We start from the raw sequence: 13,377 nt of genomic DNA, 5'->3' as shown, positions 1-13,377 counted from the left end.
AAGCTTTTTTTTTTTTCCTCCCCACTGGCAGCTTGACGAGAGAGCCTCATACTCACGTCACAATAACCCTGAAGATAATCTATTGTTTGAGTCTTTGTGAAACTGCTTGCTTTTATAAAGGGGAAAAGTGAGATTTTTTGAGCCCATGGTTAGGGTGCCTGAACCTCACTTGCTCTCACAGGATTTCTGCTTCTTTTTAAATTTTATTTCTTTTACCAGACACGGGATACCAAAGTAGAAGTAGATACCTGCTATGATGGTCTGTGCTGTGATCATTTATTGAAGTCTATGTGCAGTCTAATTGAAGCTCAGAATGTAACAGGTAGCTGAATGGAGAACATCTGGTGGTTAGAAAAAAGGAGGAATGAGAGATGCATAGATGAGCTTTGTTATATTTTTTGGGCTTCTTTCCAAACTCTGATCATTTGGATGTACCATGCATGCTTCATGTTCACATCAGGTCTCCCTGAATTTGACCTCAGTATCATAGAGTGGAGTGGACACATGAGAGGAGGGTCACAATGAAGTCATTTTGGAGCTGGACTGTTTACAAGTATTATTTACACTGTGGCAAGACACACAGTCTCCATTTAGAACCAGAGGGTGATGGTGCTGGCTCTTCCCTAGTGCATAGGAAGTCCTGGTGCCTGCCCCGAAGACCTTACCACCCATAAAGAGAAATGGCAAATGCAGGGTTTGTATTTGTGTGAGGGTGACTGCAGAAAAGGGTCAGTCCCCCAGTGAACTTTAAACTTTTTTGGATGTTTATCTAAAAGTTCATGCAAATGGAGGTGGATTTCTTTGATCTGGGGTTCTCATGAGAGCTGTCTTTTGTAATTTCGACTGCTCCCTGGCTTGTGTCAGAAATGCTGTGAGTGGGGTCTGCCCTGGGATTTGGCACAGCCCAGGTTTTAACGGGCTGGAAGGGAAATGGAGCAAGATTCAGACAGCGGAGTAGAGCTTGCAGAAGAGAAATTTTTATTGGCATCTTTTATATCATTCTAATTCAGAAGTTTCAGTTCTTGATGATCATGCTGGGCAGAGGTTCAAGATTTCATTTGCAGTTGGCTCAGCTCAGATGCTGGAGGAAGCTTCTGCGATTGGGAGGAAGGTCCTTTTCCTGCAAGAACAGAATTTCTTATTTGACATTAGGAGTGGGATTAGAGCCTCCTTAGAGATTCCAGTGGGGATTTGCTTGAATTTTTCCAACTCTGCTTCTCTGGCCCAATGTGGCAATTAGAGGAGAGATGTTTGATTGTTGCTGCAAGTGATCTGGCTGCTTGCTCTTGTGGATTTCTTGATAATCAGAGCTCACTGATTTGCTTGCTACAAATGTGGTTATTGATTCATAGAGATTTTACTGAGAATGGAAGCTTGTCCTTTATTACTTTTAATTTGTTTCATTGGCTAGATAGTGAACAGGCATTACTTTCACTCACCAGGACAGCTGCTTTCTGGAAAAGGCTCAATTATTATTCTTTGCACATGCTCTGTATGGGCTGTGCTACCATACAGTGTGTGTACAGTCCAAGCCTTTTCCCATTTGCTGCATAGCAAGATATCCACTGGCTTCTTTGGGAAAGATACTGACAAGAGTATTGGTGCAGGCTGCCCAGGGAGGCGGTGGAGTCACCATCCCTGCAGGTGTTCAAGAACCGTGAGATCTGGTACTGAGGGTTGTGGTCAGTGGGCAAGGTGGGCAAGGTGGGGGTGGGCTGATGGACTGGATGATCTTAGTGGTCTTTTCCAACTTTAATGATCCTGTGAGATAGAGCCTGGGAGCAGCTCTGGAAGCAGATGCAGTGTGATTCCATGAGTTGTTGCTTTGTTAAGGAGTTAATGAGGAGGAGTTTCAATCCCTCTGCCCCATCCAAGAGCAAGAGGAGATGGGTGTCTCCTTGGCTGTATGCTGGGTTGAGGATTTGACCTCCAGTGAACAGCCTGGCGTGGTGGAGCTGCTCCGTGTGTTTGCTGTGCTGCTCAGAGGGTGTGCATCACACGGAGCATCGCTCCTGGGAAGCTGAGCTTGGACAACACAGAGCAGCTTCCATCTGGCTCTCATATAGCCATAATGATCATTAAATAACACTTTAATGTTTTACAGCTTAATGTTTTTGTTTTAATATTAAACAAAGGTTTTCTTTAAGGGAATTTAGTTTAATCATCTGGTTGCATGGCTGACCTGAGGAGGAGCACTGAAAGCCTACAAAATTCCCCAGATGCAGCAGAGAATGAAAGCCCTTACAATTTAATAAACTATCCAAGATGAAGTAACTGGACTAATAAGTTTGTGACCTGTACCTGCGGGATGTGAATGCATGCATATATCGGAGGAAGGAAAACGCCACTTCCATCAAACACAGCTGGTACTTAAGGCTAAATGCATAAATTGTTTTTTTATTTTAATTCTTTCATCTTTCCTATGTTTCTTGTGCCAACCTGCCTATTGGAAGTACTTCAATTGCAAGTATGTGAAATTGCCATTTTTTCTGCTCAAGAACATGCAAGTCTTGTAGATCCCAGTTATCATTTCATCTTTTAGAAAGTTACCTGAGTTGACAGATGAACCATGCGGATGCCCATCAAATCTGCTCCACCACTTCAAGCTAGTGCCTTGTGTTTTAGTGCCCATCCAAAAATTCCAAATGGGCACATCACCATTTAGGTAATAAATGAAATAAATTCTTATCTAAACACAGGGTTATGACCACACATTTAAGAGATGGGTTGCCGTAAGTAGTTATAACTTGTAAGTTATAAGCTGTCGTGGGTTCTGATGTCTCTCCTCCTCTCAGAGAAATCTTGTTCTTAAAGCTCATTTTCAATGCTTTTGGCTCTTAAGAATTTGCTAGGTGTTTTCAAGCCTCTTGAGAGCCACACATCAACCTACAGGAAAACATACATTTGTAAAATGATATTAACTTCTATAATTTCTTGTCATTTATAAACTTCATTCAAATGACTCTTGACCATTTTGATTTCAGAAGCATTCAATAGAGTGCTGAATTTTCATTTCCCTTTAACAGAGAGATTCTGGAAACAAAAAATGTGCTTTTCTGCTTGCTGCTGGACAAGGCTTATGGGTAGAGATAATATCTTAGACAAACTGGGATGGCTGGAGAGCTAGGTAAACTTGGAAGCATTGAGTCCTTCTTCAAGCCTGAAACAGAAGCTTGTAATGCTGAATTAGCAGCTGCTCAGCGTTCAGACAGACAGTCGTCACTTAGAACTTTGGAGGAAAAAATGTAGTAAGTATTGGTGTATTCTGGTTTATTTGAGACACAGGAAGGATGACAGCTTCTGTATCTTAAGTATAGGACAGATTTGTTTCTCTTGAGTGGCCCATAAGAGCATATGATCATGTAAACTCCTACTATATGCTTAGGGGACTGTGCATCCCCAAGAAATGACTCACGTGCTTCCCTGTTTTCTTCCCTTTTTAAATCTCTGCAGGCTGTCTGGAACCCGGGAATTTGGCTTTTACATTTGCAGCTTTTTTTGCTTTAACACAGAACAATCTTTCAGGTGGAAGCTGAAACCTTGTCCCTGGGGTGGCGAGGCCAAGCAGAAGGTCACAAATGGCTGACAGTGCCGAGCTGGTGAGATCTGCTCTTCTGGTTTTGTCAATGATTATCCCGGCCTGACAAAGGCTCTACCATGAGCATTGTGGTAACTTCTAAAAGTTGATTGGAAGCTATTAAGGAGTGATAAAAATCAGGTATTTCTGACCATGGTGATCAAAGGAGGAATTCAGTGATACTACAATAGGTGCTTGGAGTTCTCCGGGCATTGCCATTGGTATTGTTTAATGACCCAAATGCTATGGCTGTGTTGGGCAAATAGCAGCACTGGCAGCCACGTAGAAGTTCTCAGGAGACAGGGATTTCAGAGCGACAACATAACTCATTGCAAGCTGTCTGCTTCCCCTGAATGCTGGCAGTTGTCATATTGTGACTGTCAGCCCGGAGGTTGACCCCACTTCCAGAATCCTGATTTATTCAGAAACCTGCAGATTTCCTCTCTCGGATTTCAAGCATGTTGCTTGTGGTCTAAAGGCAACAGTTCCACCAGCTGAGCTGTTGAAGGTTTCTTTCTGGCTGAGGTTACAGGACACGTGTTAAAAGCTGGTGTCAAGTGAATGCAGCCTAATAGGATTATGAAGTTTTCCTCCCCCTGTAAGAATGAGGGTAACTTGATGCTCCCGGCCTACCTAAAGGAATATGCTGTTTGGGGAATGGATCCTCCACTCTGCCATGCTGAAAGGTTGCTAAGATGTCAGGAGGCTCAGAGCACGAAAAGCATTATGCTGAGAGCTCAGTGAGAGCAGCACTAAGTCCCCTGGCAACCCAGAATGACCTTTCCCCAGATGTCTCCCACAAAAAACTTATTGCACATCCCTTCCCTGTTGGTGTCTTTAGCAATGGCTGGCGGGAGTTTGGCTGTTTGCAATGTAGGCCTTTCATGCACGAGTCCCCAAACTGCCGGAGCCCATTGCACTGGGGAACTCTGTGAATCTCCTTGCTCCTACTGACCGACAGCCAGCAGTTTCCCAGGCATCGAGCATGTGTGTGAGTGTAGTAATGAGTCATTTCTTTGGGGCTATTGTTTAAGTCTTCAAACCATGGAAGGAAACCAGGAGCCTGTTATATGTCTCTAAAGGTCACTGGCTATTTTTACAGATTACATTAAAGAACACCAAAACTGCACAAAAAGAATATTCAGGTTACAAAACTGGAACTTTGAAAAATATTTTCACTGTTAAACTATCACAAATGACTCTGGTGTGTATGCAAACTGTCATTTTTCAGGGACTCACAGCTTGGCCAAAGGTGTGTTGCTCCCCATGGACTATAAGAATATTATTCTCTAGCACCATTGTGAACTTCCTTCCAAAATGAAAGCAGTGTTGCAAACTATCGTGCTGAGACTGTTTGACCAAATGTTTGGAAGAGATAGCAGTTTATTTCTTTTTAACTTGGGTTAAAAGTTTTTCTCCATTGGATAAACTGTATTAACTGAAACTTTCACCCAAATCCCAGCTGGGGCAGACAAGCAGCATGGAAAGCTTTAATTTGAAAGATTAAAGTGAAATTCTAAGCAACTGGAGCCTTATAATTCTGTACAACGTGGTCAGCCTATCAATGGGAAATCATTTTTTTCCGTCTGTTCTGCTTTTAATGCCATTCTATCAAACATTTAATTGGGAGACACAGCATTAGCTTCAAACTCATTTTGAAGCAATGAGCATTAGTCAGACATAAACAAATGGGCTGGGGGCGAACGACACAGCTGCCAAGTGGTGGGGGAGATTTTAACAAGGGCCTCGCGAGCCGATACCCCCAAGAGAAGGAAATTAGGATGGATAGAAGGAAAAGGTTTTTGCACTAAGTGTGGTGAGGCACTGGCACTGGCTGCCCAGAGAGGTGGTGGTGCCCCATCCCTGCAGACAGCCAAGGTCAGGCTGGGCAGGCTCTGAGCACCTGATGGAGCTGTGGGTGTCCCTGTTCAGTGCAGGGGGGGTTGGACCACATGACCTTTAAGGGTCCGTTCTGACCCAAACAATTCTATGAAATTGCCACAGAGCAGAGGACAGAGCTCTGAGGAGAGGAAGCAGAGGTTGTGCAGCAAATAGGAGGTGCTGGAATTGCATAATCCTGAGCAAGGCATGAGAGTGCTCGGGTTGGGAATGAAGCCCTGGTGTTGGAGCGCTCCAGGCAGGGAGTGGGCTTCAGTGATGTGCTGTGATCTGAGAGCCACCTGTGCTCCTGGGGACATGGGGTAATCTGGTGGTTCAGGGGCAATTTGTGAGGTTAAACTGGAGGTTGTGAGGTTGAATTAGTCCCCATGCAAATGTGGGTCAAAATGCTAATGTATACTTAAAGAAAAACTGTGCAGGCAGCAAGCTCCTTGAAATATCATCCTTGTGGTGACCAGACCTCAGGGAGCACATAATAGGGAGCAACCTTTGCTAATTCTCAGCCGTGGCTGCAGCAGAGCACTGTGGATGAGGGGCCCAGGACAGAGGCAGATGTGACTTCTTTGAGGTCATATCTCAAGTCAGAGCGCAGTTCACTCCTGGGTTTGTGGTCTTGCTGCTGGAGCAGGCTGCCCAGAGTTGCTGGGAATATGTTTGCTTTTGATCTCTGAGCTGTTCTACTTGCTGAAGTGCCTGGAATTTGTCTCAAAAATATCTTGGAGGGGAAATGCAATCATAAAGCTGGATCTTTGGGCTATGCATGCTTCGTTTCAGAGCCATAATATCTTTGATGGGGGTGAGTGTTGCTAACCTGCCTCCTTTGTTTTCTGACAAGGAGAGTAATTTTAAAAATAACATTTTAATCCCTTACACTGCATCCATGTCAGCGTTAGCTTAACTCAGCCCACATTTCAGGAACTCTGAGAGGTGTTTCACTTTCACTCAAGTAGATTTAGGTCTTTTAATACTTTCATGACACTACTGCTAACTGGGACCAGAGCCTGGTGCGTGCAGCAGGCAGCAAAGTCCTACTCCCAGCAAAGTTCCTGTTAGTTCCTTGTGCAAAGCCCTGTGCTTCCTCTCCAGCATCTCTGGAGCCTCATAATACCTTTCCTCTTCCCAGCACAACTCAAGCTCGTCCCATCCCTGCTCTTGGAGCTAGTCGTGTTTTTCCTGATCGAAAGGAAGAGGTTCCCAATCTCTGCAGATGCCATCCAACCATCCCAGCCAGCTCATTTCTGCCCTGCTGAGAGATGCCCACAGGGGTAGCGCAGGCATTGTGCCGGCCTTCCACTGCCAATGGGAAGGGGCAGGGACAAAGGTAAGGCTGGCAGCATGAAAAGGCTGCTTGTTGCAGCGTTTCATGGCCAGTGAGCGTGACCAGCCTTCAGGGCTAATTACCAGAGGAGAGAGAAGTATGTTCTTGTCAGCAGGCCTACGGGGTTACTAGTTAATGAAGCAGATATGCAGGTAGCTTGTTCGGTGGCAAGAGTGAGTGACTGCCTTGTGTCCTCAGGGATGTGGGCAAACCCTGGTGTTGTGCTGGCAGGCTTACAGTGTGAATGTGTCTCTATGCTGCAGGAATCCCTTTGTATTGCTGGGTCGTCATGTGCCCAAAAGCTAGTTGTCTGCTGTCCCAGTGCTGTGCTGGTCTCCATGCAAAAGAAGGGAAAGAGCACAGGGGAGTAAACAAAGTGTGAAGTCTTTGCCCAATCTGGTGTGTGTGGACAAACCTGGTGGCTATTTCTGGCTCTTGATTTCATGCTCTCAGTTCATGAAATTTATTCCATCTCGTGTCCCTCTTTGGCTTGTCCTGGAGTAGGTACTGCTAATGAGAGGCAGTGGTATGAGACTCCCCCAAGTCTGTTGTGGTAACTGCTACTTGCTAGCATCGTTGTTACCTGCCTTTTAACCCATCAATGGGGTGATATTTGACAACGGATCTCTGTAATACAAAAAAGCTGACTTATGTATCAGACGACGTTATGCATCTCCTCTGCCACTGCTCCTTGTGTATGTACCAGAAATGATCCTTTCATTGTCAAAATGTCACCTGAGCTGATGGTTGGCCTGTGGAACTGGATGAACATCCCAATGCAAGACTTGTGAACCAGTATCACAGCAGAATGGCCTGGCTGCACATGGGGAGCACAGAATGCAGCCCTGAAGATGCTGCAGCTCAGAAGTGAGACATGTTGATGCAGAAATCTGGGACAAGGTGCACTATGCCTGGCTGGAGCCTGCTGTTGCCCACCTGTTTGTTTCTCCACTTCTGGTAGAGAAAACACCTTTTTTTTTTTTTTTTTTTTTTTTTTTTTTCCCTGGGATTTTAAGCAAACATATCTTGGGAAAGAGCCAGCCTCCTTTTAGTCTCTGACTGCTACACAATCCACCTGATAAGAGGCAATGAAGATGTTTTGGGGTACAGTTGTGTCTTTGGCCTCCATTCAGGCTACAGAAATGTCTGCCACCCCCAGGAGAGCACGAAACAGGGATGTGAGACCATAGCTGCGCTGCTGCACAGTGCTCTGCATCCCAGCATCCGCATAGTGCAAACAGCTGCTGAGAGGCAGCTCCTGCAGCTCCAGGTCTCGACACCAACATCTTTTAATGGCTCTGGGCTTGTTTATAGTCATGCTGCTTCACTCTGTATTTCTACCAACAGGTTCCAGGCTCTGTGCATCCCCTGGGATGGATATCGTTGCTGCCCTTTCTGCTGGGGACTGTGCAGGGGGCACAGAAACGCTGCTGCCAAGAGGTGCAGAAACGGATGTGACAGCATCACCAGCCTTAGAAGAAACAGCAGCAGCGAGAGAGGTGGAAAGTCTGGACGTGGCCGACCCTGATGAAGCAGTACTGGAAGCATCAGAAAACCCAGAGACAGAAGGAGTTGCTGAAATTATCCGAGCAGCAGAACGAATAGCAAAATCTGAAGTGGCCAAGGTGCTGCAGTCAGCAATAGCTGAGGTAGAGGCCCTGAAGCAGTGGTGCCCACTTGGTGCCCCTTGGGTTAGGCTCATGCAGCCAGGGCAAAACCTGGCCTTGCAATCCTGCCCTCTGAATGCCTCAGGTGGATGACACTTCTCCTGGAGCTATGGGAGAGTGTGTTATTTTGGGAAAATTGAGAATGATTTAGAAAAAAAAGAAAAAAGGAAACAAAAATCCTTAAAAATCTCCACTGAGGGCTTGCGCTCTTTTCCCATCTGGTTTCCCTCTGTCTTTCAGATGAACTTTTTTTCCACAATAGCGGGCACTTCATCAGCCCTGGCAGAGCTAAGGATACAGAGCGCTCTCCATTACAGCCCCGCTGGCCACATGCTCATCCTGTTCTGAAGCATTCATATTTGGGGATCAAAAAGGGTCCACGCACAGTGTTTACTCGGCCGAGAATTTTTATTTGACATTTGAGCAATTATGCCTTGTGTTGTCCGTGAGTTTGCCGAGTGTGATAAATGTGCTTTTCCCATTTGAAAAAACCCGTCTTTTAACATTGATGATGTGGCGACAGATTTTCAGCAGGGCTGGGTGCAGGATTTGCCAGGGCTCGGTGCCCGTTCTCAGAGCCAGATTGTCAGATGTTCAGCAACCAGCAGCTCCCTGTTGGGTGTGAGGCTTTTGACATGTTTGTTTCCATGTGCGGAGCTCATTTGTTGCCTGTGCACCACTGAGCATCCACCTTCAGCTCTAAGGACTGCGCGCAGGAAAATCTGGATCTCATCTCCCCGGGCTCTGATTTCATTTTGAGTTTGCAGGGTCAGCTTGCTGCCGTCACCATTTCCTGGGCCCCAGCGCTGCCCTGAGTGCATGTCTTTTCTGGAGGACATCTTCCTTTAATTTACCCCTGGTTCTGGAAGTAGCTTCGCTCAGGATGGGCACTTTGGCGTGTGTTTCAGTGTGCTTTCATGTCTCATGGAGATCAGCTGGACTTAGGCACATGCTGAAACAATTCCTTAAATCAGAATGTACAGAGGGGCCTTTATTTATAATTTATAAATATCTGTGGTGTGTTTTCCTATGATGTTTCTGATGTTTCATGTATTTACTCTTGACTTTTCAGCTCACGGAGATGAGGAGGAGCGCATGGTTAAAGCCAAAGAACACCACCCAACAGGAGGAGGAGGACTGGGAGAAGAAGAGAGAGGTGATGTGAGGGGAAGGTTGGTTCATACCCAAAGTAAGGCTCATACCCTGAGCATTCCCATTACATCCCCTTTGTAAGTGCCCACGCTATTAAAAAATAAAGATGTGCCACATTCCACGTGCAATATCATTCATGGGTTTGAAGGCTCTTGTCTTCTGGCTTTGTAAAATGACAGCTCCACACCAGCTCTTTCATGATGAGGGAGGGGAAGGAGCTGATTGTGATGGAAAATGTGTTGCTGGCAGAAATGGTATAAAAAAGGAAATAATTTTAAATGTCAGGTCCAGTTGCCATGCCCTGTAGGCCAAGACATGATCTGCAGGAGGACTGCTAATGTAAATTAGTTTCACATCCCAGCAGAGCAGGTGCAGTTGCTAGCAGCCTCTCCAGCATGCTCCAGCTCTGAAGCATTTCTTGTCTGAGTACGACAGGTAAGTATGATCACTTTCCTGTTTTGTTTTTCAAATTTTGGTTACTTATCTGGTGAAAGTAATGGGGAAGACCTCTCCATCCAGACTGATGATAGTGAAAAGAAAGAAAAAGTCCACAAGAAAGTCAAGAAATTGGAATCAATTGGTAAATTGGAAATCAAAATGGTATTGTCACCATGAATGGCATGCTCCCCAGGCAGTGCAGATTGTCGTTAGATCTGGCGTCACGATTTTGAGAGGCGAATATGGTTTCTTCTAAGGTTATTATCTCAGCCTGTGAGGTGAGGGTAAGTTTGGGTGATGAAGCAGTCACCACAGGAAGCAAACTGCTGACAAGATGGTATGGAGTGTGGGATCGGAACCAAGAAAGGCTTGGTGCACATCTCCCAGATTCTCCCATGAAGGATGATCGCAGTGCGATGCCTGCAATGAAGTGGGCAATGCACCCTTCTCCTGCAGTGACGTCAAAGGGGTTTCAGTGCCCTTCCCAGTGCACCCAGCACCGGTGCTGCCTTCGCTCTGGGGCAGTGACAGCCAGGGAGGGGAGAACAGCAACCTCTGATCAGAGCTCAGCCCCCTGGCCCTAGATCTGAGGAGACAGAGCCCGCCCTCCCTTCCCTTACAATAATTTTATTTTATTACAAAAAGAGCCCATATTAAAAAAGCTCATGATTATGTTTTCTGTTCACCAAGACTTTTCCTGTATTCGACCTTTGGATAACCTCCAAGGCTTGCAAACATTTGAAAGGAGTAAAGGAGCTCGTTTTATTGCAGGGCCTCAGCATACATTCTTTCCAGCCTATCTTTAACATCAGTTGACAAGAATTATATAATTGCAGTCTGTGATCCCTTTAAGGCTAAAACGTATTCGTTTTCCCTCAAAGAACACTTCAGGTTTCAGAGTTAAATGTATACATTTTTTTCCATCTGGGCTATTCTGTAAAAAGCTGCTTTCTCTTCAGCTGGCAAGTCCCATTCTAACAAGTTGCATGGATTTATTTTTTACTGCGGTTTTCAGCTCACATGTTAACAAGTAGAAGAAAGAGCCTCCAAATCCCGACCTGTGTTTCCCATTGCATTGCAAAATTAGTGGGTTCCAAAGACCACGCAGGGGGAATTATCCTCCTTAGGTGGAACCAAATAAAATTTCAGCTTGCTGATTTTAATCAAATTACCGTCTAATGCTAATTGATAGGCAGCCTGGAGACGGGCAGGTAGCTGGACTGGATCTGATCTTGCATTTCAGAGGCATGATGTAACCCTCTGGGTCAGGAAGGAATTGCTGTTCTCTATCAGAATGGCATCTGCCACCACGTCGTAGGAAAGCCGTGGACATCAGATACTCGGGTAGGAGCTGGGGAACGATGCCAAGAGAGAAATCTGAAGATATTACCTAGAATTTAAAAGAATGAATTGGCTGCAGCCACGATGACACTGTTTGCACGTTCCCTATAGTTCAGGTTTTCACTGCGTTGAGAATAGCAGCACTCGGACTGTCCTCAGCGAGATGCCCCAGCGCTGAGCGCAGTGAGCAACAAACTGAAAGTCTGCAGAAAGGAAAAAACAACAGAAAAAGCCCTCCCTCTTAGTACTTCCCAACAATGAGAAATGGAGGGAGCCGCAGCCTGGTCATGGGTATCTGCATGCAGGAAGGGAAGTTGCATTTATCTGGTAAATGAGCTATTAGGAGCGATTAAGCTGTTTGAAGCTGGGGCTCAATGGGCCGATTGTCCGCCCTGGTGCAGCTGAGGGGCTGGCGGTCCAAGTGGGGGCTGAGGGGTGGAAGTGGTTTAAGTTGTGGATCCCCACTTTGCTGACCCCAAACCTCCGCGTCCTTACCTGTTGGGTGGTGGTAGCCAGTGTGCTTTTGTCTGAGTACTTTAGGAAGTGCAAACTTTTATTCTAAGTGGCGTTTGCCTGTAAAAATGGTTCCCTACTTCAAATATTTAGTTACTGTAATGGTGATTGCCCCCGCACCCCTTAGGGGTGGGGACAGGGGCAGCATTCCAGGTTTTATGGAGGGGGCAGGTTTGGAAGGGCTGTAAATGCAATAATCTGTGAGAGAGGAGCGTAACAGAATCCCTCTAATGAACTACAAGCCCACAGTTTATAAACTTGGATGTAGATTAGGATCCTGCCTACTGTATAAAAATAACTGTGTTTGGATTTCTTTCTGGCCAAAGACCTCATAACCTGTTAAGTTCTCACCACCCATTTTTCCAATGGAAATGGGGCCGTGTAATACCCCGTGTCTCACTGAAAAGAAAATCTCGGCTCCGTTAAGCTGTTTCCTGCTTTTGGTAGCCTCTCTGTATCAGGATTCCCATTCTTGTTTCTGTTTCAAGCAGGAGACTAGTTTACAAGGCAAGTTTCTCCTTGGAGATCACAAGAGGCTTTCTTTCCCCTTTCTTTTTCTAAGAGGAAGGATTAGGTCACCAGTAATACCATTTGCTTTTTATTTTTTTCTGCTTTGGCTAATCTGCTCTCCAAGATGTCCATGTTACAAGAGAAATAAAAGGCTCTAAGCGGCGGTGTGATATTCCCCCCTCACCTCAGCTCTCCAGCCGAGGAGGGCGACTTACAGAAATCACCTCGTGCAAAAGCCTTAAACCAGAATTTCAGATGCTTGTAAGACAAAGCAGAGAGACAGCAGAGCGTCAGGTGCTGGCGATTACCAGCATGTCCAGCTCTACTGGCAGTATGGCTTTGTACGGAGAGCTGCCGCAGCCGCTCACCTGCAACCAGCAGGCTTATCGCTATGCCGAGACCTTCCTGTTCTATTGTCTCTGTGCATTTTTACCTGGGAATGGTAGGGCAGCAGTGCTGAGCTGTGCTGGCAGAGCCTGGCACGCTGTGTGCGATGCGCCTGGCTTCACCCAGGGAAGGGCGCGCGCTGTGTGCGGAAAGTTTCGGGGCTCTGAGCAAAATGGGTTCGGTCAGAGAATAGCGAGCACCAGCAGATGATTGCTTTTGTCTCGTCTGAATACCGAGCGCTGGTTTGTGCTGGAGCCATAAACGTCGTGCTGCAATAAATAAGAGTCTGCATTGGTAGTTTGTACCTAGCGCAGTACAGTGTGTTCGTGCTGGTTACGTTACTTTTGGCAACCTCTGTTAAAGGGCCAGGTAGGACTGGATCTACATCAGTGCAGCTCTGCTGAGATCCGTGCCAGCCCCCAGCAGCCAGAGCTCTGCCTCTCGCATGTTTTCAGCTGCCTTTTTTCAGCCCTTTCTTTCCAAAGACTTTTAAAAACACAATTAAATGGACAGGACCACTCAGCAGCTGAGCATAAAAAGCCGTTTATCTGAGGATATCAAAGTGCTTGACAAAG

General features: G+C 46.0%; 2 protein-coding genes and 1 long non-coding RNA gene across 52 annotated transcripts in view; 2 read left to right on the top strand and 1 right to left on the bottom strand.

Moving 5' to 3' along the window:
* Positions 1-9,746, top strand: part of LOC116217170 (uncharacterized) — a 26,607-nt gene extending 16,861 nt beyond the window's left edge. For both annotated transcript variants that reach the window (XM_085236155.1, XM_085236156.1), the window contains exons 2-3: positions 8,142-8,443; positions 9,534-9,746. In XM_085236155.1, the coding sequence (XP_085092281.1) occupies positions 8,168-8,443; positions 9,534-9,626 (369 nt within the window). In that variant the 5' untranslated portion in view covers positions 8,142-8,167 and the 3' untranslated portion in view covers positions 9,627-9,746. The remainder of the gene's footprint in view (positions 1-8,141; positions 8,444-9,533) is intronic.
* LOC146543416 (uncharacterized) lies at positions 8,815-13,113 on the bottom strand. The gene is made up of 3 exons (XR_014886433.1): positions 12,849-13,113; positions 11,224-11,441; positions 8,815-9,598 (listed from the first exon to the last, which is right to left on the bottom strand). It is a non-coding gene; the product is annotated as an uncharacterized LOC146543416 (long non-coding RNA).
* LOC116217168 (uncharacterized) overlaps positions 12,647-13,377 on the top strand; it is a 93,507-nt gene continuing 92,776 nt past the window's right edge. For 41 of the 49 annotated variants that reach the window (XM_085236133.1, XM_085236134.1, XM_085236117.1 and 38 more), the window contains exon 1: positions 12,788-13,377. The gene's annotated coding sequence lies outside the window, so the exon portion shown is untranslated. The other 8 variants (XM_085236152.1, XM_085236150.1, XM_085236149.1 and 5 more) reach the window with 4 other exon arrangements.

This window comes from Meleagris gallopavo, chromosome 14 (assembly GCF_905368555.1).
Source record: "Meleagris gallopavo chromosome 14, MGAL_WU_HG_1.1, whole genome shotgun sequence".
Classification (NCBI taxonomy): domain Eukaryota; kingdom Metazoa; phylum Chordata; class Aves; order Galliformes; family Phasianidae; genus Meleagris; species Meleagris gallopavo.
Note: the sequence above shows the minus strand (reverse complement) of the source record. Positions and strands in the feature narration are given on the sequence as shown.